The sequence below is a fragment of the Rhipicephalus sanguineus genome, chromosome 10 (genome assembly GCF_013339695.2).
Source record: "Rhipicephalus sanguineus isolate Rsan-2018 chromosome 10, BIME_Rsan_1.4, whole genome shotgun sequence".
NCBI lineage: Eukaryota > Metazoa > Arthropoda > Arachnida > Ixodida > Ixodidae > Rhipicephalus > Rhipicephalus sanguineus.
The window spans coordinates 3,708,436-3,733,329 of NC_051185.1; the positions used below are offsets into that span (position 1 = coordinate 3,708,436).

General features: G+C 45.2%; 1 protein-coding gene across 2 annotated transcripts; it reads right to left on the bottom strand.

Moving 5' to 3' along the window:
* Positions 1–814: 814 nt before the first annotated feature.
* On the bottom strand, positions 815–24,894 carry LOC119406834 (THO complex subunit 1). 2 transcript variants are annotated; one of them, XM_049419978.1, is made up of 19 exons: positions 24,654–24,894; positions 24,047–24,129; positions 23,479–23,536; positions 23,131–23,197; positions 22,423–22,544; positions 20,807–20,855; positions 19,850–19,945; positions 19,438–19,555; positions 18,613–18,721; positions 16,817–16,954; positions 15,478–15,578; positions 13,734–13,800; positions 12,351–12,401; positions 12,177–12,274; positions 11,299–11,364; positions 10,556–10,705; positions 9,429–9,582; positions 3,885–3,990; positions 815–1,128 (listed from the first exon to the last, which is right to left on the bottom strand). In XM_049419978.1, exons 1-19 carry the CDS (start codon positions 24,708–24,710, stop codon positions 833–835), a joined length of 1,986 nt encoding a protein of 661 aa, XP_049275935.1. In that variant the 5' UTR covers positions 24,711–24,894; the 3' UTR covers positions 815–832. The 2 variants fall into 2 exon arrangements, with proteins under 2 accessions (XP_049275935.1, XP_049275934.1); XM_049419977.1 differs by having other exon boundaries at positions 815–1,149.

The following is a 24,894-nucleotide window of genomic DNA, read 5'->3' on the forward strand; positions in this document are numbered from 1 at the left end:
ACAGACACGAGTGATAAGGACAACAAAGCTGCCGATTTTTCGGACGTGCTTGAAAATTCGGACGCTTTTACGGGACCGCCACAAGACTCAATGTATGACAACATCTGAAGTTTCAGACGCTTAAACTCTTCCAAGCCTCAACGTTTTACTCAAATTGCATGTCCCAAAGTGCATTAACAGAAGCGACCGCCGCTTCTGTGCCGTAGCGGATTTTAGAAGTCAGCTTTACCGCAATGCCACAACGCTATATGCGGTGAAGCATACCGTAAATCCGAAGGGGGACGTTGGGGTTGTGGCCGATGGGTTCGGCAGCTTGAATTTTTCATTTTCTTTTCAAGGATTTCGCGTTCAATTACCTTTGAGAACGGTCAACTAACAGACAGAATTCATTTTTATAACCGATAATGTGGCACACAGGTATTGCTGTAAGCGGGTTATTTCACCACAAAAAACATACAAAAGTTGACAGTGCAGTAGCTTTTTCATTGTTAAAACCGGTATTGTTATAAGTTGGTTTGCCTGCACTAATGAGTCGGCTATAGTTAAAAACCACAAATAATGTCCTCTACATGCTTTCCTTGTCTGTTGGCTTCATCAGGTTATGTCCAACACAGAAACGAGCCCTTAATCCATTCCAATTTCTTTCATTCAGACAAACATTGCCATAATGAGCAAGGCGCACGACCATCGTGGAGAAGTTTTTGCTATGCCGACAGACTCGAGGGGCCCAGGTCACACAAAGTACTTCGTGTACCCTCCGCCACTTCTTTACGCTTGCCAGTTATAAACAAATTTGCTAGCCAGCTTTCCCAAATCCTGCCGAGTTTGTCTTTTATTCGGCGACCAAGAGCGACGTGAGCTTGCCCTTGAGCCCTGCCCTGGCGGCCAGTTGCAGAAGGTTGGCGTGCGTCGCCTGCTCGGGTTCCTGCTCGAGCCAGACGAGCAGTGCCTGGTAGGCCTGCTTTGCCGCGTCGCCTTCGTGCTCGGAGGCAATGTACAGAATCTCGTCTTCACCGAAGCTCAGCAACGGGGCCAGCTTCTTCCAGTCGGCACCGAGTGCCCCAGCCAGCGCCGCCAGTTCGTCCTTGTTGAGCGTATCCTTCGGCTCACTGCTGCCACAGTCTGCAGCTGCACCGGCACCCGATAATGCTGCAATGTACACATCACAGATATCTTACGAAAAATTTTTTCCCGTCATAGTCACAAAGAGAAGCTCCGAGACCACAGGTATCTTGAGCCGAGTAGTTGTGCAGCAGGTAACTGAAACATGTACTGTGCCATATGACCATGCACAACGACAACTCAACCTTCAAGGGACACTAAGGTGAAACATTAATTCAGATAAGTTATTCTTTCAGAACTATATTGTCAGTATGTTAGGCTAATTACGAGAAGGTCCAAGTTTCATTTGTTAATTTCATGCCAAAATTTCATCCTGCTAATGTCAGTGTGACACCCCAAATTTCAATGTCTTTTTGCGTGTTTGGGCTACATTGGTTTAATTAAACATTCTGAAGCTTGCCATGCTAACAGTTTGTGTCATTCCGAGCACAGCTTAAATCATTTCTTAGTGGCGAATAATTGTGTGGGCCCTCATAGACACTGTCAAAATCTATGACGCCACAGCGAGCTAGTACGGACACTTCCAAGCAGTGGCGTCACACCCTGTATTTTCCAGTCAAGAGAAATCGTTGTTCTCTTCGTGTCCCTTTAAGCTGCGTGTCCTTAAAGGGGCCCTGCAGCACTTTTCCAAGTTGTCATCGAATCTGAGTTTATTGCCTCACGAATCAACTATCACAAAAATTTTTAGTAGGCTTCTGCGAATAGTAAACTTTAGGTTCAAAGCGAATTCGAATAGTATATGTATATCACATATTATAAAGAAAGATGAGCATATTTGTCATGACCCAACTAAACTGCACAATATACTTCAGAATTGAAACAAGGCATGTGCAAATGTCGTTCTTTTTGGTTCAAAGGGAAGTGGAAGCAACTCTGAATATAGCAGGATTTTACTTTTGGTAGAATTCAAGTGATAACCTGTAAAATACGTTACCTTTTAAAATTGACTATACTTAGAGCATATAAGCCGGTATAACAAGCTTCTAAAGCTAAAAAATGATGAATTGATGTGAGGGTAATGCGTTCATTTAACCTTGAAGTCGGGCTTTGCGGCAGTGTGGATTTCCCCTGGATAGGTGTATTCACAGTATAGCACCCCTCCACTGCAGTGTGTGGTAAAGAGGACGAGGATAGCAGCGAGAAATGCGACACGTCGTGGACAAAAATGGAGCGCGTGGTGGTCGCGGCGAAGAAAAAAGAGAAGGAAGAAGCCAGGAACTGGCAGTAGTGGCCACGGAAGCACAGCGTTCGAGATGCCACGTTCGTGAGGGCTACCCGGGAAAACCGCTGGGGAGCCTCCCGACGGGTCGCGCTCCTGCGGGTGCCGATGACCAAGGTGTCCGAGTCCTGCCCGGTACCCGGCCAGTTCCTGCACCGTTTGGTTCTTGCCCAAACGTTTGTCCCACCACCACTAGCCCTGCTGCTCGTCAAGCCGTACCACTACATGCCGTCCATCTGCCGAGACGACCGACCGTCGGCCTGCTGCGCTGCAGACGCTTGCGAGAACGTGAGCAAGACGTGAAGGAACATGGGCGCATCGCTTTAGGACATTGCATGTCCATTGAACCTTTAGTTTAAAGTGTATCTTGTTAAACTCTTGTCTTGAAAGATTGTTTAAGCGTGAGAATATATGTTGTTTACCAGCCTCACCGTGCACGGCTCCTTCCTTCACCGCACCGCACACGAATAAAAATGACGGTCCCCACATCACACATTACACAGTGAAAGCACCTTTACAGGGGGTTACATGCCGTTTATATATGTCCAGTCGTTCATTTCGAATACTTTGAAATTTCAGATAATTTAAATCTGTGTCGACGCGAATTCGAATATTCGAAGTGCTCGAATATTTGCACAAGCCTAATGTTTAGCATCCGTCAAGTACGACCAGAGTTACAGGGATTTGTTGCGTACTCTGAGCGCTTTCTCTCTCCCTCCGTGCCAGCGAGTGCACTGAAGGCTGCGCAGGGGGGGGGGGGAGAAGGTACGCCATGGCCCCGAGCACTTTCTTTTTCTTTCTTTGGACACGTGGCTCGCTTTGAGTGTTATCAGAGTGTGTAATTCTAGCACAATAAAATGAACGAAAGAGGGGGGCTCATTTCTTTTGTTAGAGACCACCTAACAAAGCCAACCGACAGTGATGCTAAGGATGGTGCGGGGGACATTACTTGCACGATTCAACTGTAGCACAGTAGTTATGACAGAAATGGGAAGGAATTAAAGTGGATGAAAAATCAGCTTAGGTTTGGTCCTTACCTGTGGCCAGCTGATTTTTCATCCCTTCCCATTTATGTCACAATTACTACAGTACTACAGTTCAGAGTTCCCTACACCTTAGCTTCACCGCCTGTTGGCTTCGTCAGGTAGCACTGCAGAATGCGGTGCTGGCACATTGCCACCGTAACTATGCAATGCTAAAATCAGCCAATGGCCTTGCCCACGTGCTTATGACGCTGTCAAAATTGGGCTTATGGCATCGTCCGCCGAGGGAAGAGTGAGCGATTCCTAGCCGACTTTGAAATTTAATTGTAAATTCCATGCCCCATGCTGTGCTATAACATTTGGCTCACGTGTTCACAGATCGGCAGCATTTCCTGACCACGTTCAAAAAAGTGTTGCACGGCCCCCTTAAATATGCATATTTTGCATTTCAAATGATCGATATGTCAAACTACTTGACGATTTCCTTCGAGTTTGGTATACTTGGGACTGACTGTAGGCATTTCCCAAGGCATTTCCAAAACGGGACGATATTCACTTACTGCCAGTCTCCCTGCTTTCCTCGTGGTTTTTGAGCAGCTCGTCCTCGCTGTCTCCATAGTCGGCCATGTCCGTCTTCTCGTCAGCTGCCTGGGATGGGGCCACATTCTGGAATGCAGTTTATTTCAATGAATCAATAAAGAGGAGCACCCCAATGTCACCCAGTTAGAGATCTTGACTTTTCATAGGCACGTCCACTATACCCAGACCGTGACAGCTCAAACAAAGATGCCGAGACAGATAAGCACTGCCCGCTAGTTTAGCCAGACACATGCATAAGCAAGAAAAGCAAACTATGAGTGGCAGACATAGCCATGGTCATCATTAAGCTTGTGCAAATATTCGAGCACTTTGAACAAATATTACAGTATTTGAGTTTACTTTGACACGAATTTAAATTTTAGGAAATTTCCAAGTATTCGAAATGAACGAATAGACATATATAAACCGCATGTAACCCCATGTAAAGGTGGTTTCACTGCAGTGGAGGGGTGCTACACCGTGAATACACCTATCCAGGGGAAATCCGCACTGCCGCAAAGCCACACTTCAAGGTTAAATGAAGAGACAGTAAAACCTCGTTAATTCAAAGTCACTGGGACTACGAAAAATCTTCTAATTAAGCGGGTTTTTTAATTAACCAAACGAAAAAACCGGCATGAAGGAACTTTGAATTATTGAAAGTAATCGAAGGTAGTCGTTTGCTGTGCCTGCTAGTTTGCGGCTCCAAGGGTTATGTTTTCCAGCAATACCCAGTCCCAATTTTGCCGCTAAACCGGGGGGAATGGCGGGCCTCGCTGCTGCCAGCACAAGAAAAAAAAAAAGGAAAATGAAAACGAACTCGTGGCCAACTGAAATGCGCGCCTGCGGAAAAGAAGACGTGCTTCACTGCAACACAATGGTGACACGCAGGCAGCATGTCATCTGCTCCTCGCAGTGTCAGCACGTCATGATGCGACCATACGCTCATTCTTTCTAGTAAAATAAAGAATTTAATAATGACCAGTGTGACGGAATTCGCGATGTGTTCTGGGTGGAAAAGATTATCAAATTAAGGGTGTGCGAATATTCGAAATTTCGAATATTTTTCGAATAGTGTTTGTTATTCGATTCGATTTGCACTGGAATTTTACTATTCAAACTATTCGAACTTCCCAAAAACAAATACAATCAACGTCCAATTGAAAGTGACCCCTTCAGATTTTTAATAAGCTTCACGTCATTACACACTCGTATTGCAGCAAAGCTACCTTTCAAGCTCCATTACGGTCGAACTTTGCCAAAAGACAGTCAACGTTTGATTGGAAGTGCTCCCTAGATTTTCAATATGCTTCACCTCATCACACGCCCGTATTGCGGCAAAGCTGCCTTTCAAGCTTCGCTATGGTCGCAAATGTATTAACTCAAGAAAACGCGGGTTCCAACATGGAGATGAAAGATGTGGCAGAGGTGGGGGCTCAATTAATGCTGTTTTGGACCTGAAATTTGGGCAGGAAGTCCAAAAAATCAGACCCCGAAGCTTTTTAGCATCCAAAATTTCAGATGTTCTTAAATATCGATGTCTACGAGGCAGATTTGGAACTCCGGACTTGAAGGGAGCACACCCTTGTCCGCCACATTAGCTGGGCTTCCATAGAAGTTGAAAGAGGAGGAGAGGCTGAGGAAATGGCACCTTTGCCTATCACGTGTAAAGTGTTGTCGGCAACACTTTGGTTGCACCAAATCATGTACATAAATACAATTCGGCCTCTACATTGCCTCATTCTTGATAAGAGAACTATAAAACACCACCCTGCCAGTGCTTCACCAACCTAGCGAAAAGAAACACTTTCACGTTGCTATCTCATAAGATTATGCTTAGGAATCCTCTCTAACTTTTTTTTCTGCAATTTCACTTCGAAGTATTTGAAAAATATTCTAGAAATATTTGAGAAATATTCGAAAAATCTTCCGATTCGATTCGCACTCACACTTCAATATTCGAATTCGCTTCGCACCCAAAATTTTGCTATTCGCACAGCTCTAATTATCATTGAAGTTTTCGAACGGAGTTTTCGAAGTAGGCGTTGCAGGCAAGTACTCCGCTAACAGTGCAAGTGCGCAAATTGCCGGAAATTGGAGGTTCGCATGCGTCGTGAATTCCGCCAGACCGCCCTTTAGTAATTCCTTTATTTTCCCAGAAAGAATGGGTAAATCACGACGCCCTGTCTTGCAGTGAAGCACGCCTTTTCTGCAGGCGCACATTTCAGCTGACCATGAAACCGTTTTTTTTTTTTTCTTGCGCTGGCAGCAGCGAGGCCAGGGTGTTCAACTTGTCACTCATTAGTATCGCTACATTGTACTGCCTTGTGGCTCCTAAGGGCCATTGTTTCTGCGGATTTGCGACTAAATCGGGATCAAGAATTGGCACATGGCACTTAAAGTTTTCGAATTAACAGCGCTGGTACTGACCGCCGCTTCAAATTATCCACTCAAATTAACATCGCAGTGACTATTCTGTGGTCCAGACCACAGAATAGAATGCAGCTTTATTCTGTGGACCAGACCACAGAATAGAGTGCAGCTTTATTCTGTGGTCCACACAATAAACTTGCGCGCTATGGGCTGTGCGGAAATGTTCTGTAGCCCAAGCAGCCCACCTCTCTTGACGACGGTTTTCTGTCACAAATTGCAAGGGTTCATTCTGTGGTCTGGTCCACACAACAGGCGCTGTTAATGCCCTCAGAAGGAACTGAACCCACCCCATGAAGACTTCGATTTGCCAACGCTCGAGCTCCCTTGACGACAGCTTCTCTCGCGAATCTCAATATGTGCTCGCCGTTTTGTGAATCGCTATTGAAGACGCGTATGCGTGAAAGATTCCAATGTTTTGACATATGCCAGTATTGATATCAGCCGCAGATAAACTTGTTATTGTGAACGGAAGCAGCAAAACGAAGGCGTATAATGATAACAAATGACAACGGTTCTAAAATTTCGTGAACCTGATCTATCGCGTGCGGAACACTAAAGTCACTTTCACCACAGTACGTTTGTGTCATGTGAAAAAGTGCACAAACATTTGCACGGGAGACTCGAACTTTGAGCAATCCTTCTGAATGGGCGCGGCCATAAATCACCCGTAAAAGAACGCTAATGCCACCGCGAAAAGAAAACAAAATAACAAATGACAGCGTGTATAAAATTTTCTGGCCTTGATCCATCGAGTACGCAACGCTTAAGCCACTTTCGCCGCAGTACACCTGTGTCAAGCAAAAAAAAAAAGCGCAGCAAGATTGGCGAGAACCTACTAGTTGTCACTGGACACAGCACACTTTGTCACTTAATTAGATACACTTGCACGCGCCGTATAATTACGAGTACTTGTATGATCGTCAACGTCTGAAAACTTTACAGAAACAGCTAAAATAGCCCCTTGCCAATCTCAGTGCACTTTTTTGCACGACATTAATGCACTGCGGTGAAAGTGACTAAAGTGTGTCCTGACGCGAGAGATCAGGGCCAGACTATTTTAGTAGTGTCGCTCTTTGTCGTTATGATTCCCTTCTCGCGGTGGCGTTGACGCTGTTCTTAAGGAGATCTGTGGCTGTGTTCGCACAATCGGGGGGATCGCTCAAAATTTGAGACTCCCGTGCAGATCTTAGTGCACATTTTCTTTTTGCATGACACATATGTACTGTGGTGAAAGTGACTTAAGTGTTCCGCTCTCGATAGATCAGGTCCAGAAATTTTTAGAACCGCTGTCATTTGTTATTATACGCCTTCTTTTTGCTGCTTCAATTCACGACAAGTTTACCTGCTTTGGCATGTCAGACCAGCAAGCATGCCAAAGGTGGGCTTCGCCTTCGTATTTCGAAGCTTTCACGCATAAGCGTCTTCCATCTCGCGTACTATGCCCGGAAATGGCCTCCTTGGTCCGGACTTATTCACAAAGCTGTGAGCGAATATTGCGATTCGCGAGAGAAGCTGTCGTCAAGAGAGGAGGGCGCAGTGCTTATTCTGTGAATTAGACCACAGAATAAACCCTACCAATTTGTGAGAGAAACCCGTCGTCAAGGGAGGTGGGCTGTTTGGGCTACAGCGATGTCTGGTGCGCACGGCTCAAACAAGTCTCTTTGGTGTGGTCCACAAAATAAAGCTGCCCTTTATTTAGTGGTCTAGTTCACAGAACAAAGCTGCAGTTAATTCTAGCCACCCTACTGCAGTTTACCCCGTGGTCTGGTCCACAGAATAGATTGGGACTCTATTATGTGGTCTGGTGCGCAAAAACCATCGTCAAGAGAGGTGGGCTGCTTGGGCTACAGAACATTTCAGCACAGCGCGCAAGTTTATTGTGTGGTCCACAGAATAAAGCTGCACTCTATTCTGTGGTCTGGTCCGCAGAATAAAGCTGCACTCTATTCTGTCGTCTGGACCACAGAATAGTCACTGCGAATTAACATTGCAAAATACGGACCGCAGAAATCCATCGAATTTTACGGTATTTTGAAATAACCAAGTTAGAATTAATGAGGTTTTACTGTATTACCCTCACATTGATTCATCATTTTTAAGTTTAAAAGCTTGTTATACCAGCTTATATGCTCTACATTTAGTAAACTTTAAAACGTAACATATTTTACAGGTTATCACTTGCACTGTACCGAAAGTCAAATCCTGTTACTACTCAAAGTTGCTTCCACTTCCCTTTGAACCAAAAAGAATGACATATGCACATGCCTTCTTTCAATTTTGAAGTATATTGTGCAGGTTAGTTGGGTCGTGACAAATATGATCATTTTTCTTAATGATATGTGACATATACTACGTATAGGAACTATTCGCTTCGAACCTAAAACTTACGATTAGCACAAGCCTCGTCGTCATCTGTCTTTTTTGTCCATCTACACCGACAGTGCCAGTGGTGTTGGAAGCATTTACATTATTGGCAAATATGCAGAATAATTTTTTAATTCATTCCCAATGTGAAAAAATAAACTATGGCCTCACATTTTACAACCATTTCTAAGTTTTCTAAAGAAAAATAGTGCACAAAGAAAACGAGGACAGCAAAGAGAGGGAAGACACAGCGCTGTGTGTCTACACACCAACTAGCTCAACTCGCCATTTTCTTGAAAACTGCGCAACACCACTTGGCACGCCAACGGCCACTTCGTGGAACCTGTTAAACCCATAGCAGCGGCATCATGGCCTCCAGGATCAGGGGCTGTGGGATCCTCACCAAGTGGCTAAGCAGACCTCCACTAGAGCCACACTTCTATCGGTGCCATGTACGACATCACGGGAAGGTAAAATATGGCATTATAATTGCAAAAACTGAAGCCCTGAATTAATTCGATCCTGATGGGACCAACAGAATTAGTCAAATTATGTAAAATGGAAAGAAAAAATGCATCAAAACGAACAAGTGATTTGTTTGGCAGTGTTTGTCCACGACTTTAACATGACCCTTAATTGAACCCGCCTTTTATTGCTTCAAGATTGAAAACAAACATAAGAAAATGTCCTTTTACATGCGGAGTAGAGCTCAAGCAAAAATAGCCCACCTGGGTGGGAAATTCCTTGGCCAGGCGCATCACCATAGACTCGAGGTAGAGTGGCAGGCTCTTGATTGGCTGATTGCTGCTGGTGAAGAAGTGAGGCGACTTCTGCGACAGCAGCCGTAAGGCCCGCCAGCCTGAATTGCTCTGGTATATGCTCCTGGAACAGATTACAGCACACACTTTGCGGCAGCACTCTTTCCTCGGGTCCTTTAAGCAAGGGACAGGTTACTTCATCGTGATCCTTCCCAGCATATGCAGGACAGAGGCCTCACCCAATTAGCTCCAATCTAGCGATTCCATTTTATCCCTTCTGGATTCCATTGCTCCAGCTAACTCACTGCCGTCGTGGGCCTCTTTTCAAACCTTGCCCCGGTTGTCCGTACTACGGATTATATGGCTGGCCTAGGTCCAATTCTTTCGATAAATGATACCTAGAACATCCGTTACACCCGTCGTGTCATTCTTGTCCCTTTTGTCCTCGCCACTGTGTGCCGATTCATCTATGCGGTATGATGATCAGCTACACCTGTTTGTCGCCTGACGCATTCTACTGTCTTCTTAACTCTTAATGTAATGCCTATCATTTTCCCTTTTAGAAACTTTAGAAGCGTCGCTGGTCATGAAGAAGACGTATGTTTTTAAGATGTTTACAAAGACTGCCCACTGCACCCTTTTTTGGTTGGTCGCTGCAGAGCTCTGCCATATTTCAAGCCATTCTCTGTCAGACCAAGAGACAAAGTCCTTTGGCCGCTAGAGTGACTAAAACGGACTCTTGGACAACCTATGCAATTACATGGCTTTGCCACCATCCACGACTGACAACCAGAGAAAAACGATGACTTCTGATTTTGCTATTCAATGAATGGAAGTTGTGGGCACCACGAGATAGGAGCTCAGCAAGATCTCGGAACCACTCCTACATGTGTGTCAAAACATTTCCAAGAACTACAAACTGGATTTTCTGGCACTTGGTCTTAACCAGCCGAGTAGCATGCCGGAGTGCTCGCTAATGGCTTCACAATGACACCATTAGTTGTCTACTTAGCTGGCTCTTGGGAATGTATCCACAACTGCTATGCAAATGGACAAACAATTGCTCAGCATGCACAAAAATGACACAATCGCCTTACTTGGCTCGGCTCTTGGCCCCAGCGACGGGGTCACCTTGGTCCATTGCCATGTCAAAGAACTTTTCCAAGCTGGGAACAAAGTCCCGCTTGGGCGATGAGCACGCCTCCCAATTGTCTGGGCACAGGTTCCACAGCCGGTTCATCTCGGTGCTGTAAGTGCACAGCACATCACTTGTGGCTCTTATGAACACCAGTCCCCAACATTAATTGGCGTACCTTCCACACCCTTTCCATCTTTTGCTCAGAGTTGGTGTTAGCCCCGTAGTTGTATGCAGGCGACAACACCACTTTCTGACTGATGCAATCACTCAGCTTTGATAACACACTTTTGGGCAATTTCCCATCAGCAATTCTGTGACTGAGTGCCCTTAGGAGTGGAGATGTGTTGTTTCAGGCCTGTAGGCAATTTATATGCTGAATAATGTCATAGCATGAGTATTCCACAGGTGTGCAATACATGCGACCTCATTTTCAAGATGATTTCTCCTACTCAAAAACAACATAATGAAACTGTCAAAATGATTTCAGCACCCCTCAGTTACGTGCATCAAAGTGAGTAGTGCTGCACAAGGGCAATCTGCATTGATCCTGTGGACAGCTAGGTGGCAGTAAAAACATCCTCAGCTCAGCTGCTGTGACACGTGTCTTAATGCTGATCTCCTATCAGGGTCCATCTTCAAGCTCGATCATCTTTATGCCTCCTCTCTGCCAGCTGAAGGAACAATGACAAGAAATACACGTACTCGCCAAGGACCACTTTCTTGCTGGCCAGCGCTGCCTTCACCTCATCGCCAAGTTTCCTCTTGGGCCTGCGGAAAAGGGCCACCACACTCAACATCATCTGCAGACCCCACATTTCAATGCATGCAATAAGACGACAAATGCAGTGTACACCCGGAAATAGTCATTTAGGCAACTGCAAGAGTGGCCACACGATGTTTCAGACTCACAGACCTTGCACGCTCGCACTCAAAAGGAGAGAGGGAAGGATAACAGGCACAAGCACTTCTCACACGAAACCAACACATCGGTTCACGTGAGCGAGCTGGCTCGGGGAACTGGTTGCCTCGGCATTCGTTTTCACCATGGCCACGCAAAGTAAACAGAAACAGTTTGCAAAAAGCAGGGAATCGAATGCACCATCAACTGCAAATAGGACACCATATACTGTTCTTAATAGCAATAAAGCACTGCCCAAGCAGTGATGACAAGAGACATTAGGTGAATAAAGTTTCCCTCCGTGAAGTTCGCAGGTATGCATCTTCTTTTTGTTGCTGCAAGAAGTGCAGATTCTATTGTTTTCTTTCTAAGATATCCAGCATGCATTCAATTGCTATGTTTAGTCTCTCCGATGTCACATCAAGGTTAATTTTCGACACTGCACCCTTCAAATGTGCTTGTGCGTTCAATTCAGAGACAAGTGGGTCGTAGTACTGTCAAATGAGTTAGCAGCGTAATTTGCTGTTTTGACCCACTGGACAACTTGACCAATTTTATCGGTCCCTTTAAGGTACTAACAAAAGTCGACTGTACATAGAAACACTCTAGTCTGCCAAGTCGAGCAGAGGAATTTGCGCACATTTGTGCTCATGGGTGGAAGAGAGCTGCCCAAGGTGCCCACCTGACTTCTCGTGTCTGTTCCACAGGACGGGCCTCCTTGAAGTCTGGGCAGCCTTCATTTTTCCACGCATTCCACGACTCCTCTCTCTGAAGAATGTGCTGCACGGGGAATGCTGTCATGCTATTTTGCCCGCTGCAGATTACTATCACTCAAGTCAGCCTCAAAAGTTAGTACCTTGATGCGAGTGGCAAATCCAGCCCCATCGGGTGGCGTTTCCTCAAGCAGCTGCAAACAGGAAAAAGAAAATCCTATCCATCGCAGACAGCAAGCCCTCAAAACATAAAGGGGTTCAAAGTGAAAACCAAACTGTGCTACAACGAAACATGTTTCCATCTCATGTCATACTCGAATGAATACAACATGCACCTGAATATAACACTACACGACTTTAACGCGATGTCGTTAAAGAGTTCATTTTGCAAAAATTCCGGCGTCGGCGTTATTGACCGTGAGCGAAAAATCAGCGTTGTCTGTGAGTGAAAATTCGAAATAGATGCAAATGAATAAATAATTTTAAAAAACTTCAGTTCCAGTGGGAGTCGAACCCGGGACTTCTGCGTGGCAAACAGATGTTCTACCACAGAGCCAAGCCGGTGCTTGAAACTCCTTCAAAAAGAAACCGTATACGAATGTGATGTAATGCGAGTACACTACAAGAAAAAATTGAGTATTTCGGGAGTATTTCTGTCACACAACAATAATAGTCATCCACCTCACGTGCTTTCCTCGCATTATCACCACGGTCCCGGCACTTCTCGGTCACGAACGGTGCGCGTGTCAGTGTGACATAGCATTCTCAATAGGATAGTGACGAGAGCCGGGTTTTCAAGAAAGGAAACGCGAGCAAGCCAGATGACAGTTATTGTTGTGTGGCAGAAATACTCCCCAAAAACTAGATTTTTTCTTATAGTGTAGTCTCCTTAACGGTTGTAATGTTGCATGGCAGAAGCCTAGAATCGTGTCAGGTGCAAATATAGTATGTCAATTGCACAACGAGTGAGGGGTTTAAAGGACCACCCATTACAAAGCACCGAGACATATTTGATTTCATCAGCAGCAAAAGCATCAACAATTGAAGCAGCTGCATAGTAGGTTTGCATGTTGCCTTATGAATGCATAGTGGGCCCTTCGCTGATTCTCAAAAGGAAGAATTATGGCGTAGTGGGCACTTAACGACTGTACTTGCAGCAGGCATTCTAGGATAGTTTAAAACGGCCAATGTTGGTCGCACAGACGTTCCTTTCCTCGCAGAAGAAGTCTGCCGGGCTCACATCAGGGCTGATGCAGCCCTGACAGACTTCTCCCTGTTCTCAAGAGAAGGCCACCAGTGTTCACACAGTGTTCCCGCCATTCTCACCGAGCCTCGGAGAGAGGTCACGGCAGTTAACTTTCAGGGAGCATTAGCAGCGTGGGAATCATGCTTTACTCGGTGCATCGAAGACCAGGAAAACTACTTTGAAAAATTTAAATAATATGTACCGATTGGATCAACAAATTCTTTTTACCAGATCCAGTCTTACGGACAGACCCTGCATATCACCAATAGTGAGGACTTACCTTGTACACCTGAGTCAAGGTGTTCTTCACCCAGCTGGACTGTTCCTCAGTTAGAATGTGCGAGTCTCTGGTAGGAGTGACAAAACAATAGATGCCACATGTTAGGCTACAATGATTACTTGCACCTAAAAATGTAACAGGCAAGAAAATGGTGGCACCTCAGGTGGGCATAGGGCCACATGCATTATCTCACAACTGTGGAGCTCACCAAAGCAGGCACAGCTAAATTGGTAACAACCCGGTAGAGCAGCCTTTTTGCATAAGCATGCAATTCTTTTTCTTAATTGTTTTAGAACCTCATGCCCCTGCGATGCATCCCCAATGCCATAGCAAGATATGCATGACTTGCAATTATTAGATGTAATTTGTTATAGTCTTGTAATTGACAGATTTGATTTTTACTCAGTACGTGTCATTCAATTAGCTTTTTTTAGTAAACAAGTACATGTCACCAGTTATTTTATTGACGAGACAAGCAGCAGATGCTGCTTTGATGGCTTGAATATGGTACCACACCTATAGTTGCAATGTGTAACAGCCGTGTCAGATCCATGTACTTAACATTTGTTTCCAAATGGGCAGCTCAATAGTGATGGCCACATTGATGCTAGGTTATAGTACAGCTTTTGACCGTACCTACTAGAAGTGCCTTCTTCGAGCACCAGCATGCCACTGATCCCTCCAGCAGACACATTGAGCAACTCAAGAGTGTTGTTACTGGCACTTTGACAAAACAGGGGAAGGTAGTTTTGACAAGCGATACACACTGAAGAAGGTGAAGGCACTCTCAAAGATTTCATTCCAGTGGCTGCAATTGTGCAATACAATGGAGGTTGAGAAGAAGATACTGCAAACATAACTGGTTAGATCTCAGTGACTGCTCAGTTACTTTCCCAAGGCCATGATTGGTAATGGCAAGCAAACAGCATATCTTTGAAGGAAGTAATTGTAATAAGCTACTCTTTTCTCTGCAATTTGTCAAAGTCTGGTCTAATCAATTCTTCAATTAGCAAACACGGTAAACCTACTGACAGCAACTGCAACAGGAAGCTTGCAGAGAAATTCCTGAAAAAATAAGCGGCTACTTCATCCAAATCTTTTTGCTGCCAGAAATTGAAAAACTGAAATCAACTGCATTTTCAGACGAGGTAGCTGCAATCATGATCAAATGCTTTCTCTTTGCAACATGTGCAATCACTGGTTCAGCTAATAGGACTCCCCTCGGCACACCCGGTACACCTGCTGCGGCAAGATGTTGTCTCAGAGCCCTAGATGTAAATGTACAGCTGACCCAAGAAAGTGAGGGCATCTTCAATCCTTAGGGGGACGCTAAAGAGAAAAAAACACTTTTCTCGTATCAGTAAACTACCCTTTCGTGATACCATAAGCACCTCTCATGTCACAAAAAGACGCTTGGTAAGCACGAAAATATGCAAGAAGAAAATACAGGTGGAGGTGCCACCTTGGGGTTGCGAGGAACGCCGATGGGAATGAACAAGCATAGCAACTGCTGCAGCCGCGTGCATGCGGGGAAGTGTCACAGCGTCATTGCAGCTTCTACTGCCGGCCGAGGCACAGCCGAAAATCTCAGAAAAAAGATGTGTCACGTTCTTTTTTTTTTCAAAACAGCTGGTTGAATTTGTCGTTTAAACGCTTGTCCTCACGCAAAAGACCACCCGGAATGTTTTCATTCCCTTTAAGAACCGTGCACAGCTTTTGATGTCGGAAATGCAGGTTCACTAACAGCTTGAAGCGCACGGTGGACTGCAGGTACTGGAACAGGATCAAGAACTGCACCAGGACATAGCGACGGAAGTTGCTGTCACTCAGTTCCAACTCCAGCAGCTGCAAAAGACAGTTCAACAACACCTTCTACAGTGGCAAATCTCAAAAGGTGCAAACCTAGCCATGACGCCATAAATTCCAACACATCGTGTCTAGTTAATAGTTTAGCAACAGATAACACACACTTACTCGAGAAGGGCTAAAGAGTGAACTTCCGAGATTGCTTACTGGGCCACAACGGCAGAAGTATGGGTGAAATCCATGATGTCAAATGGCCACTAGATACAAAAATTTAGTAAGTGCTAGTCTGGCCTTTGTTTTATATCTAGCACAAAATTAATGAATACAGACATTCTGCAACTGTTCCTCAGTGTGTTTTAAGAGGGGGAGGGGGATTATGAAGTATTTACTTAAGTCTTTTTGGTGCCGATTTTAAGAGTCCAATTATTTGTTAAATACGTACACCATTAATTCCAGGAAGAATTTCTGAGCACATTCTATCGTTCTTAAAGGGGTCCTGAACCACTTTCCCAAGTAATCATCAATTGACCACAGTTTATTTCCTCCTGAATTGATCGCCACAAAAGCTATCCAAATCCACGAAGAACAAGCAGAGTGGTGTCGCAAGCTCTAAACGTTTCCTCTGGTCCCAATGAGTGCACTGGAAGCTACACAAGGGAGGATGACATCGGGAAAAGAAACAACATCATGCACGTGTCATGAAACACAATCACACCCTCCAGGTGTGATTCCAAGGCATGCTAGTGTTGCAACTATGAAATTTTAGCACACTATGAAGCATGGTGCCTGGCTGCGTGGTGGCACCCCGCGGCAAGAAGCGCATCTGATCCAAACGCTACTCTCGATTTATATCGGCTATTAGCCAATAGGTGTTGTAATCTGCTTTCCTTTCATAGCCACACTACACAGTGGAGGGATGGCCAAGGACTCGTGCGCGAACCAAAAGTTACGTCAATGCGTATCGTGGCATTTTATTTGACCGATATTGGCCGCTACTTCCGGCTTAGTCGTGCACAGCACAAGGTGGCACCCGCAGCAACTACACGACACCGCATGCATGCTGGCGTGCCGATCGTGAAATCAGCCAATACCACCTACTCCATAGGTTATGAAAACACCGATTACGACGAGGGGGAGATTTTCGATCGTTTTTGACAAGCAAGTGTAAATGCCATGTTTAGTTCACACATTCGCAAGAGCCTCGACTATTGGCAGCATTTTCTGACTACGTTCAAAAAGTGTTGAAAGGCTCATTTAATATTCAAAAGTGCACTCACCTTCTGGCTAGTCAGGTACTTAGCAAAGTAGACGGACTTCCCGGATGGACTGCTTGAGCTACCTGGTAATGCCCACTGTGCTGTCTTGATGTCATCCAGCTTGAAGCTGCCAAACACTGACAACACGTCTGTCGAGTACTGAAACACAAACACATTGCAGCATATTCACCGAAGCCTGAAAGACTAATGTCTTTAAGGTCCCTGCGCAAGGGGCAGTGCACAAGCTATCAACTGCAAATTTGCAGACACCCTTGGTAAAGAGGCAAGAAAAAGAAGTCACAGTTGTGCCACAAGGGCAAAGCAATGAATGCGATAGAAACAAACTGGGATGTCATACGAGGAAAGGCTCACTCTTTTAGCAAATGCAGCCGCCGTAGCGAGTGAAGGGACCTTTGTGCGGACCATGGCTTCAACGCAAACATTGCGACGAAGGAGATAAGGGCACGAGCACGGGCGACCACACCCCGTAGGTCAATGTACGGAACGGAAGGCGGGCAGCCCCACACCGGCAAGACGGGAGGGGTGACGCTCTGAGCATGCCCTTTGGAACTTTGTGCCACGTTACGGGTGATAGTGAACATGCCTCTGCCACGCCGAGGCACCTCCGAGATGTGTGCGTACCGCCAACGGTAAATATTGCATATAAATAGCTCGCCGTTAGTATGCTGGAGGATGTATGCATTGTGGCCGAGTGGTTAAACGCATCGTGCTGCGGAGAGAGGGGTTGCAGGTTTGAATTTCCGGTCGCGCGCTTCGAAAAATTTACTTCTGAACTATTTTTCTTGGTGGATTTTATAAAGATATACATAACTATACGTATACGGAATGGCACGGCACCGCCAATGGCAAAAACCTCCCGTGAGTGTACATATAATTGAATAAAATAATAATAACTGAAGAAATGAGAGCCTATACTTAAGCATTTTGATGACAACCTCGTGACAGAACTAATGAGCTCTGCAACAATCTGCAAGGCAGAGGAAGATTAAAAGGAAAGTGCGATGTTTCTTGAAACATTTTTCTGAAGTGTAAAGCACATTACAGCCCACACTGTACGACTTGGGTGATCAATAATGCCATGCTGATCGTGTCATATCACTGAACCAAGAATCATGCTTGGCCAAACCTTAGGACACTGCTGACTTTCAGGTGCCCCACCACTCCTTTCCCAACACAGGTCTATTCCACAATTTGCGAGATGTCTAGGCAGAAACCAACACTATGAGAGCTCCGCTGGGACGATCCCGTGTGTACCTTCACAGGACATGAACTACAGAGGCTGGGGTTTCTGGCAAGGGTCAACTTTACTCACTCGATATCCACAGACTGTTACATTGATATGCTAATAATTCAGCTGCAAATACCGTACTTACTCGATTGTAACGCGACCACGATTGTAATGCGAGGGGTGACTTTTCATTGCGTTGTCGTCTAGACTACGTAATGAAAAGTCATCTAGAATTGGGTGCATCATTGCACTTTTTAGGCTACCTGAATTTCAGTATTCGATTGTAATGCAAGGGTCGACTTCAGGTAGCAAAAATCTGGAAAAAATCTAGCATTACTTTCGAGTAAGTACGGTAAATGCCCTGTTGCTGGTTTCCATAATGGTGTCCCGAGACTGCACAAGGTAAACAAGGCAATTACTAAGAATAAAACGAAAATTTCCATAGAAACCTTTCATATCAGATATAGTAAAACAATGTAATGCTGACATTCAACAGAGAGGAGGTGATGTCTTTTAAAAAATCATCACAATGTGCCTCTGCACATTCACGATAAGCAGCAGCACTTGCCGAGGTGAACTGCCGCCAGTGGACTTTGGTGTAGCACAGAAGAGGCTGCCGGAAGTACTCCTGCAGCGACCAGAACTTGCGGTACAGATTGTAGTCAACAGGCACAGAACTGCAGCGACACAGAGAAGGCGAGTGTGCCACAAGTTGCAAATAAGCTTCACAGTGAACACAATATTCTATGCACCGAGACAAATCAGAGGCCCTCCTACCACATATGCACATTGTGAACAATACAAACATGCTGGTGTGTCCTCACAATTTTCTTCATACTGTAATGCATAGCAATGGCACTTAGCATTTAGTTCTAGGAATCAAGTCGACCAATTCACATGTTTCTCCATAAACGCGAGTGCTTACAGCCGTGCGTGGTTGCACACTTTTAGAGTAAGCTTTCGGAGGAAGCGTAAAAATAACCAGAGTCATTTCTTTTTGTCTTCTGACATCACATACAGCAGACTGTCCAGAGCTAATCCACAATCATTCCCATGGTTGGATACAGTAGCACTGCTCTGCAAGGCACATCTTCAAGTGTGTTTGCTGTTATGGTACCTATTTAAAGAAATAAATATAAGGGCTGCCCTTTTAAAAAGACAGCGTGACAAGGATGGATACAAAACAAGACATTTGAACGCATTCCTGCTCATTTATTACCATGGCTCAAAGTTCCATAAGCTGACCTTTACTCAACATAAGCAGCACAGTCAGAGGGACAAGAGACAAAACAAAAAGCACAGGCATGTTCCTCCCGCCCAAGCAGGTGAAGCAAAAAGCCTGCAACATGAGTTTTTTAATTAATGTCTACACAGGAGGAAGGAGCCAGCTCACCTTGCAGATCCTTCGTCAGACTCCTCATGGTACGAGCCCTCATCTGAAAGCCCTTTGTAGTCCTCCGAACTGAACAATGTGATGTTCTCCGCATTGAATTCACTGGCAATGTTCAAACCTGAGGACGAACAATGCAATCACAACAAAGCCACTCGGGACCGGACATGTGCAGTGCCTTCTTCTGTTTCACTTTTTTTAGTCCTCATTATGACAACAGAAGGATGACGGCATTTTTAGCACAGCCCATGAAAAGAAATGTTCACAGCTAGAACAACTTGCAACACCAATAATGTGAGGCAGCGCCCACTTAATATGTACATCTCGAAAATTCTGCCTGACAGCAGTCAAAGCCAGCTGCGAGGTATGAAGACAGATACCATTGCTAAATCGTTGGCAATGGCCACGCACCTACCCGAACGTTCTGAAAGAGGAAACAGCTTGGCCAGGAAGACGAGAATCTTTCCGCAGAACACGGTGTTCTGCGACCTCGACAGCCTTCGAAGCAAGTCTGCAAACAAAGCAGAGAAAAAGTAAAGACGTGGTAGCCACGACTGTAGACAGCTCAGCTGCTTGAATGCCACGTGCAATAGCTCACGTGGTATGCTGCTGTTGCTGCCTCTGAGCAATATTACTCTAAAACATCCGCTTATCGACACAGCACGAAAAAGGCTAGACTTGGGCAGTCCTCCAGAGAAGTGTGCAGACGTTGCAGTAGAACCCCTGCATACTTGGTTTAAATGGCCACTAAAAGTCAAATTTCTGTTTGTGACTTTAATGCTTTAATGTAAATATCTGCCTGGTAATAAAGAAACTGCATCGTAATACCTCTTAGCAAGACATACAATTAATGCTACCGTATTTACACGATTGTAGGTCGACCCATTTTATCAAAATCTGAAGTCCGACGTTGGGGGGTCGACTTACAATCGAAACTAGTTTCGATTGTAAGGTCGACTTTCTAACTTTCTAAAAATCCCCGCGTACTGCCGCAAAGCTAGCTTTTCTGCATAGCTTCGAAGCACTGCCGTGAAGCCAGCTTTGCACACCGGAATTCGAGATTGTTTTCTTCAGCGACATCGAAAATAAATTTCCTTAATTGATGTGCGATTTTAGGGGGGTCGACCTACATTCGAGTCGACTTACAATCATGTAAATATGGTAGTCTCCACGACATCTTTCCGTGACGTCTGTTGTGCCAGGGGCTTGGCTTCACGCTTTCGCAGCAACGAAGTGAGCGCACAGCTCACGCCTCGAGATGTCACATGATATTACAGTACTTATACCATTTCACGTCAACATCGCGGTGGCTGGTGTTCAAGACCATGTTCGCATGAGACATCGCCTTGAAATGACAACACAGGAGGCGTACCATTGCATGTCCTCAGCAGCTGGTTCTTGCAACACTTGAAGAACAGATCCTGTAAATGAGAAATCAGGACTGCTGAAAGCCATGCATACCCACAGGACAGCAAAATGGTGACTGCCGTGAAGTTTAATGTAGAACCATGCTCTGCCACGTCTATGCAGTAATGACCAAGCAAGATTCACTCTACATGCACCAAAATAACTGCAGAAACGTATAGGGCTACCCTGAATTAGACTTGAATATCCAAAAAATTAATGTAGGTTATTATGTACTGGCCTCATGTAATACTTGGCCTGCCACACACAGCCCAATATCGCTCTCGTATTCTTAATTTCTGTTTTAAAAAATAAACTTGCAAATGCTCTCATCTCAAATGGGAATGGTGATCAAACTTGCATTGTGTCTCAAGATGTCTGCATGCAGCTAAAAGACGCCCTCACGCGATAAAGTGTCTCAACTACATTTGCTGTTACAGTAGCTCTGCTGTGCCCCTTTCATACAGCTGCCTACTTAAAGGTCAACTCCGGCGACATTCAAGTTACGAGTTGCAGACTTTGGTGGCAGCATTGTCATATGCAGTGCAGAATGTGGCCCTTAGAGGTGCACCAGTCACATGTGCCGTTTTCCAACAACTGATGCACTTTCGATCGTGGGCACTTTGATCTTTCATCAAGCTCACTAGTCATTTGACGTGGCCACATTTCATTGTTGACTGGATAAGAACGCACGCCCTCATGTTCAGGTGCTGATGCCAACTGTGGCGTGGTCACATTTTCTTCCCAGTGTCTGCAGCTTTCGTCCTCTGCCTCTGTACTGGCTGGGCCGACATGTTTTGCACGGCTCCCAGTTTGTGCCACCCAATACGTCATACAAGGACAACACTGCTGTTGCATTTTGGTATTGTGCCTTTTTGCTTATTTAATATTGCTACAATAAGGGGGAAGAAGAGGACAATGACAAACTGTGATCTGCTCGATCCTGCAGGGTGCTGAACATCCCGTCGAGCTTTTGTACGCCATTTGTCCTCGAAATAAAATAACTTCCAGTTGATGGACACCCTTCATCATCATCATCAGCCTGTCTACGCCCACTGCAGGGCAAAGGCCTCTCCCATGTTCCGCCAATCAACCCGGTCCTGTGCTTTCTGCTGCCACGTTATACCTACAAACTTCTTAATCTCATCTCATATAACAGCTGCATCTTACCGGTACTTACCCACAGAGCAGAAACCTGGAGACTTACAAAGAGGGTTCAACTTAAATTGAGGACGACGCAGCGAGCGATGGAAAGGAAAATGATAGGTGTAACCTTAAGAGACAGGAAGAGAGCAGAGTGGGTCAAGGAACAAACGGGGGTTAAGGATATCGTAGTTTAAATAAAGAAGAAGAAATGGATATGGGCCGGGCACGTAGCACGTCGGCAGGATAACCGGTGGTCTTTAAGGGTAACTGACTGGATTCCAAGAGATGGCAAATGCGTGAGGGGGACACACCCTTCATATAAGGACAAAAAAAAAGCTTATGCATACTGAGCAATCAAATGAAGGGCACATCTCAAGCTCCAAATTTTATGTTGGTGCCCCTTTAAGTACATCGCTTTCAAATGTCATTGTTGCCTACCTCTTTCCAGATGCTGACCTTATCCTCAACAAGGCTGAAAAACTCCTCGCTCTCGTTGAGGGGCAGGCTATCGAAGACGTCGCACAGAAGCAGCACGGGCAGGCTGCCCGAACAGAGGTCAGCTGCAGGCAGATGAAACACACGAGCACCAGTGTGTGACTACACACCACTAGTACTGGAAAGTTTTTAATCCCCAAATAAGTCTCCTTCATCCTTTTTAACACGTCTTATGCCAATCACCCACGAACCTCTACCAGCCCACATGCCAATTATGCTCCTTTTTGCTTAATCACAATACCATGGTTGACATACGTCTATAAATAGCAGCATATGTATTAATAAAATAATCAGAGCCTTTCCTCTTCATATCTGCTTTTCTACTTGCAAAGGAAAAGATAATCCTGCAAATGAAGCGCTTACTTTTCTAAAATGTCTTTTGAATATTTTAGACCTTGGATACCTGAATATGCTACAAATTCATTATGCTGCGAGTTCACTCAGCCACTTAATCAAGCTAACTATGCACAAATTGGCAAGGTGGAGATTGTGGATGCATCATGGGGATAACTGGCTCTTATTTTCATCTGTATCAATGTAAAACCATCAAAACTGCCTGTATATGCGTTTTGTGCTCTATGAAAAGACCAAACTCCACATCAAGCAATTCTCCTTCGAGAAACATATGTTCCGAAGAGAGGAAGCACTTACGTTCCCTTGCCAGGGTGATGGAAAGGTCAATCAAGTGATTGGCTGTATCCTTGTTCAAGCCGATACGCTGAAATGAAAGGACAGCCATTGAAAAAAGGGAAGATGTGACATAAATATATTTATATATAAAACAAGCAAGCTTCTTCACTGCCAGAATTCACCATGTCACAAAATGACTGAATGAAATACGACACATAAACATGCCGTGAGAACTGCAAAATGTAGAAAACCTACTTGGCCTTCAGTGTGTAAAGAACAGCTTCTTGAATTACGGCAACACAAAATGCCTGAATTGCCCCCAATTCGAGCCGACCACACTGTTGCTGTACAGTGAGAGGAGACACTTGCCAGAAGTACGGAGAGAATCCTCTTCGAGGCCAAGTCAACAGCCTGCCGCCGGTTGTCTCTGCATGAAACAACAAAGGCAGCTAGTGTTGTTCCAGTATGCAACGCATAGCGAAAGGCATCATGGAGTGGAGGGTGCATTCAAACACACACGTCACAAAAGTCGAATGAAGGATCAAGCCGTGCTTGGCAGCCCAAATGCCAGCAATCTCCTCCTCCTCACAGGTGCCCACTTTTGCCACTCACCAAGACATGTACAGTGTCCATGAAAGGGAACACGCGAGGGCATAACCTTTGCTCTGTGGCAGCATGCCTTCTTTTGGCATCATCTATCGGCACCCACAGGGTTCTCTTTCATAACGGACTACCATGTACAGTTGCACTCAAGTGCCCATGTTGCTTGAACACTACGCGGTGGCGCCAATACAAGAAAAAAAATTGGTAAACTAAATATACAGTTTGGATTACCGGTATTCCGCAAAGCAATCTGATTTGGCTCGGATCACGGACACCGTCGATGTACACTTTCCAATGTAAGGAACAGAAGTCATTCAGCCAAAGCAACACTTACATCTCTTGTGTCGCGATCGAGCGTATTCCCTGTACGACATGCTCGATGGCCAACTCGCCTTCCAAGTAGCGCTTGATGAGTTTCTGAAGAAGAGAAAGAGTTTGTCACTTCGCTTGTGCTCACCGCTGTTACCGAAAGCGTGTTTCGGTTACAAGAGCACTCGTTTTCCCAAACAACAGTAGCCCGACATGACATTTCAGCCAAGACAGGCGTAAGGGACGAAGATTCGCACCGAACAAAACATTTCTCCTTTGCACGCTTGGCGATGCCCGCACATCCTCTTTGGTTTCGAATAGTCGCGGCGCATGCCCACTGTTCGCGATGCAGCGCGTGGTCAACAGAAACGGACGCAGGGAATCCGAGCTCACTCCGCGATTCTGCACTTCGTCTTCTTCGAACAACAGCAAAAGTGCAGACCAGTGCATGCCTAATGAACGGTCACGATAGTCATACTTTCGCTGGCGTCACTTATTTATATCGCGTAGTCAATGCAAGATGGCTCAAGTGACTACTTTCGAGGTTGAGTGAGATATCGGGAGTGACGTAATCTCCAATACTTGATTTTAGCAGCATCACAAAAATTAATAGACTGCGGACATTCACTTACTTCAATCTTTCGGATTATGTGCGCGAAAGGAGCCGCGTCGGATACCGAATCATCCATCGTTACGTTGCGCGGTCAGTTCGCATTTATCGGAACTGCCGATTGATGGGATGTCAGGTTTCGTATATAAATACACTAGCAACAGATTTGGCTTTGAAATGCATGCAACAGATTCAAACGCGACACCACACAACGCCGACAACGCTTCTGCATAATAAACTCGAATACTAAGTGTGGAGCCAGT

Excerpts from the sequence above, each read along its gene's own strand:
- LOC119406834 (XM_049419977.1), bottom strand. The coding sequence starts at position 24,710 with ATGGATGATTCGGTATCCGACGCGGCTCCTTTCGCGCACATAATCCGA. Across the intron at positions 20,856-22,422 it reads AGGTCAGCATCTGGAAAGAG|GATCTGTTCTTCAAGTGTTG; the intron begins GTAGGCAACAAT and ends TCTCATTTACAG. Across the intron at positions 13,801-15,477 it reads TCCACCGTGCGCTTCAAGCT|AGACTCGCACATTCTAACTG; the intron begins GTTAGTGAACCT and ends CACTCCTACCAG.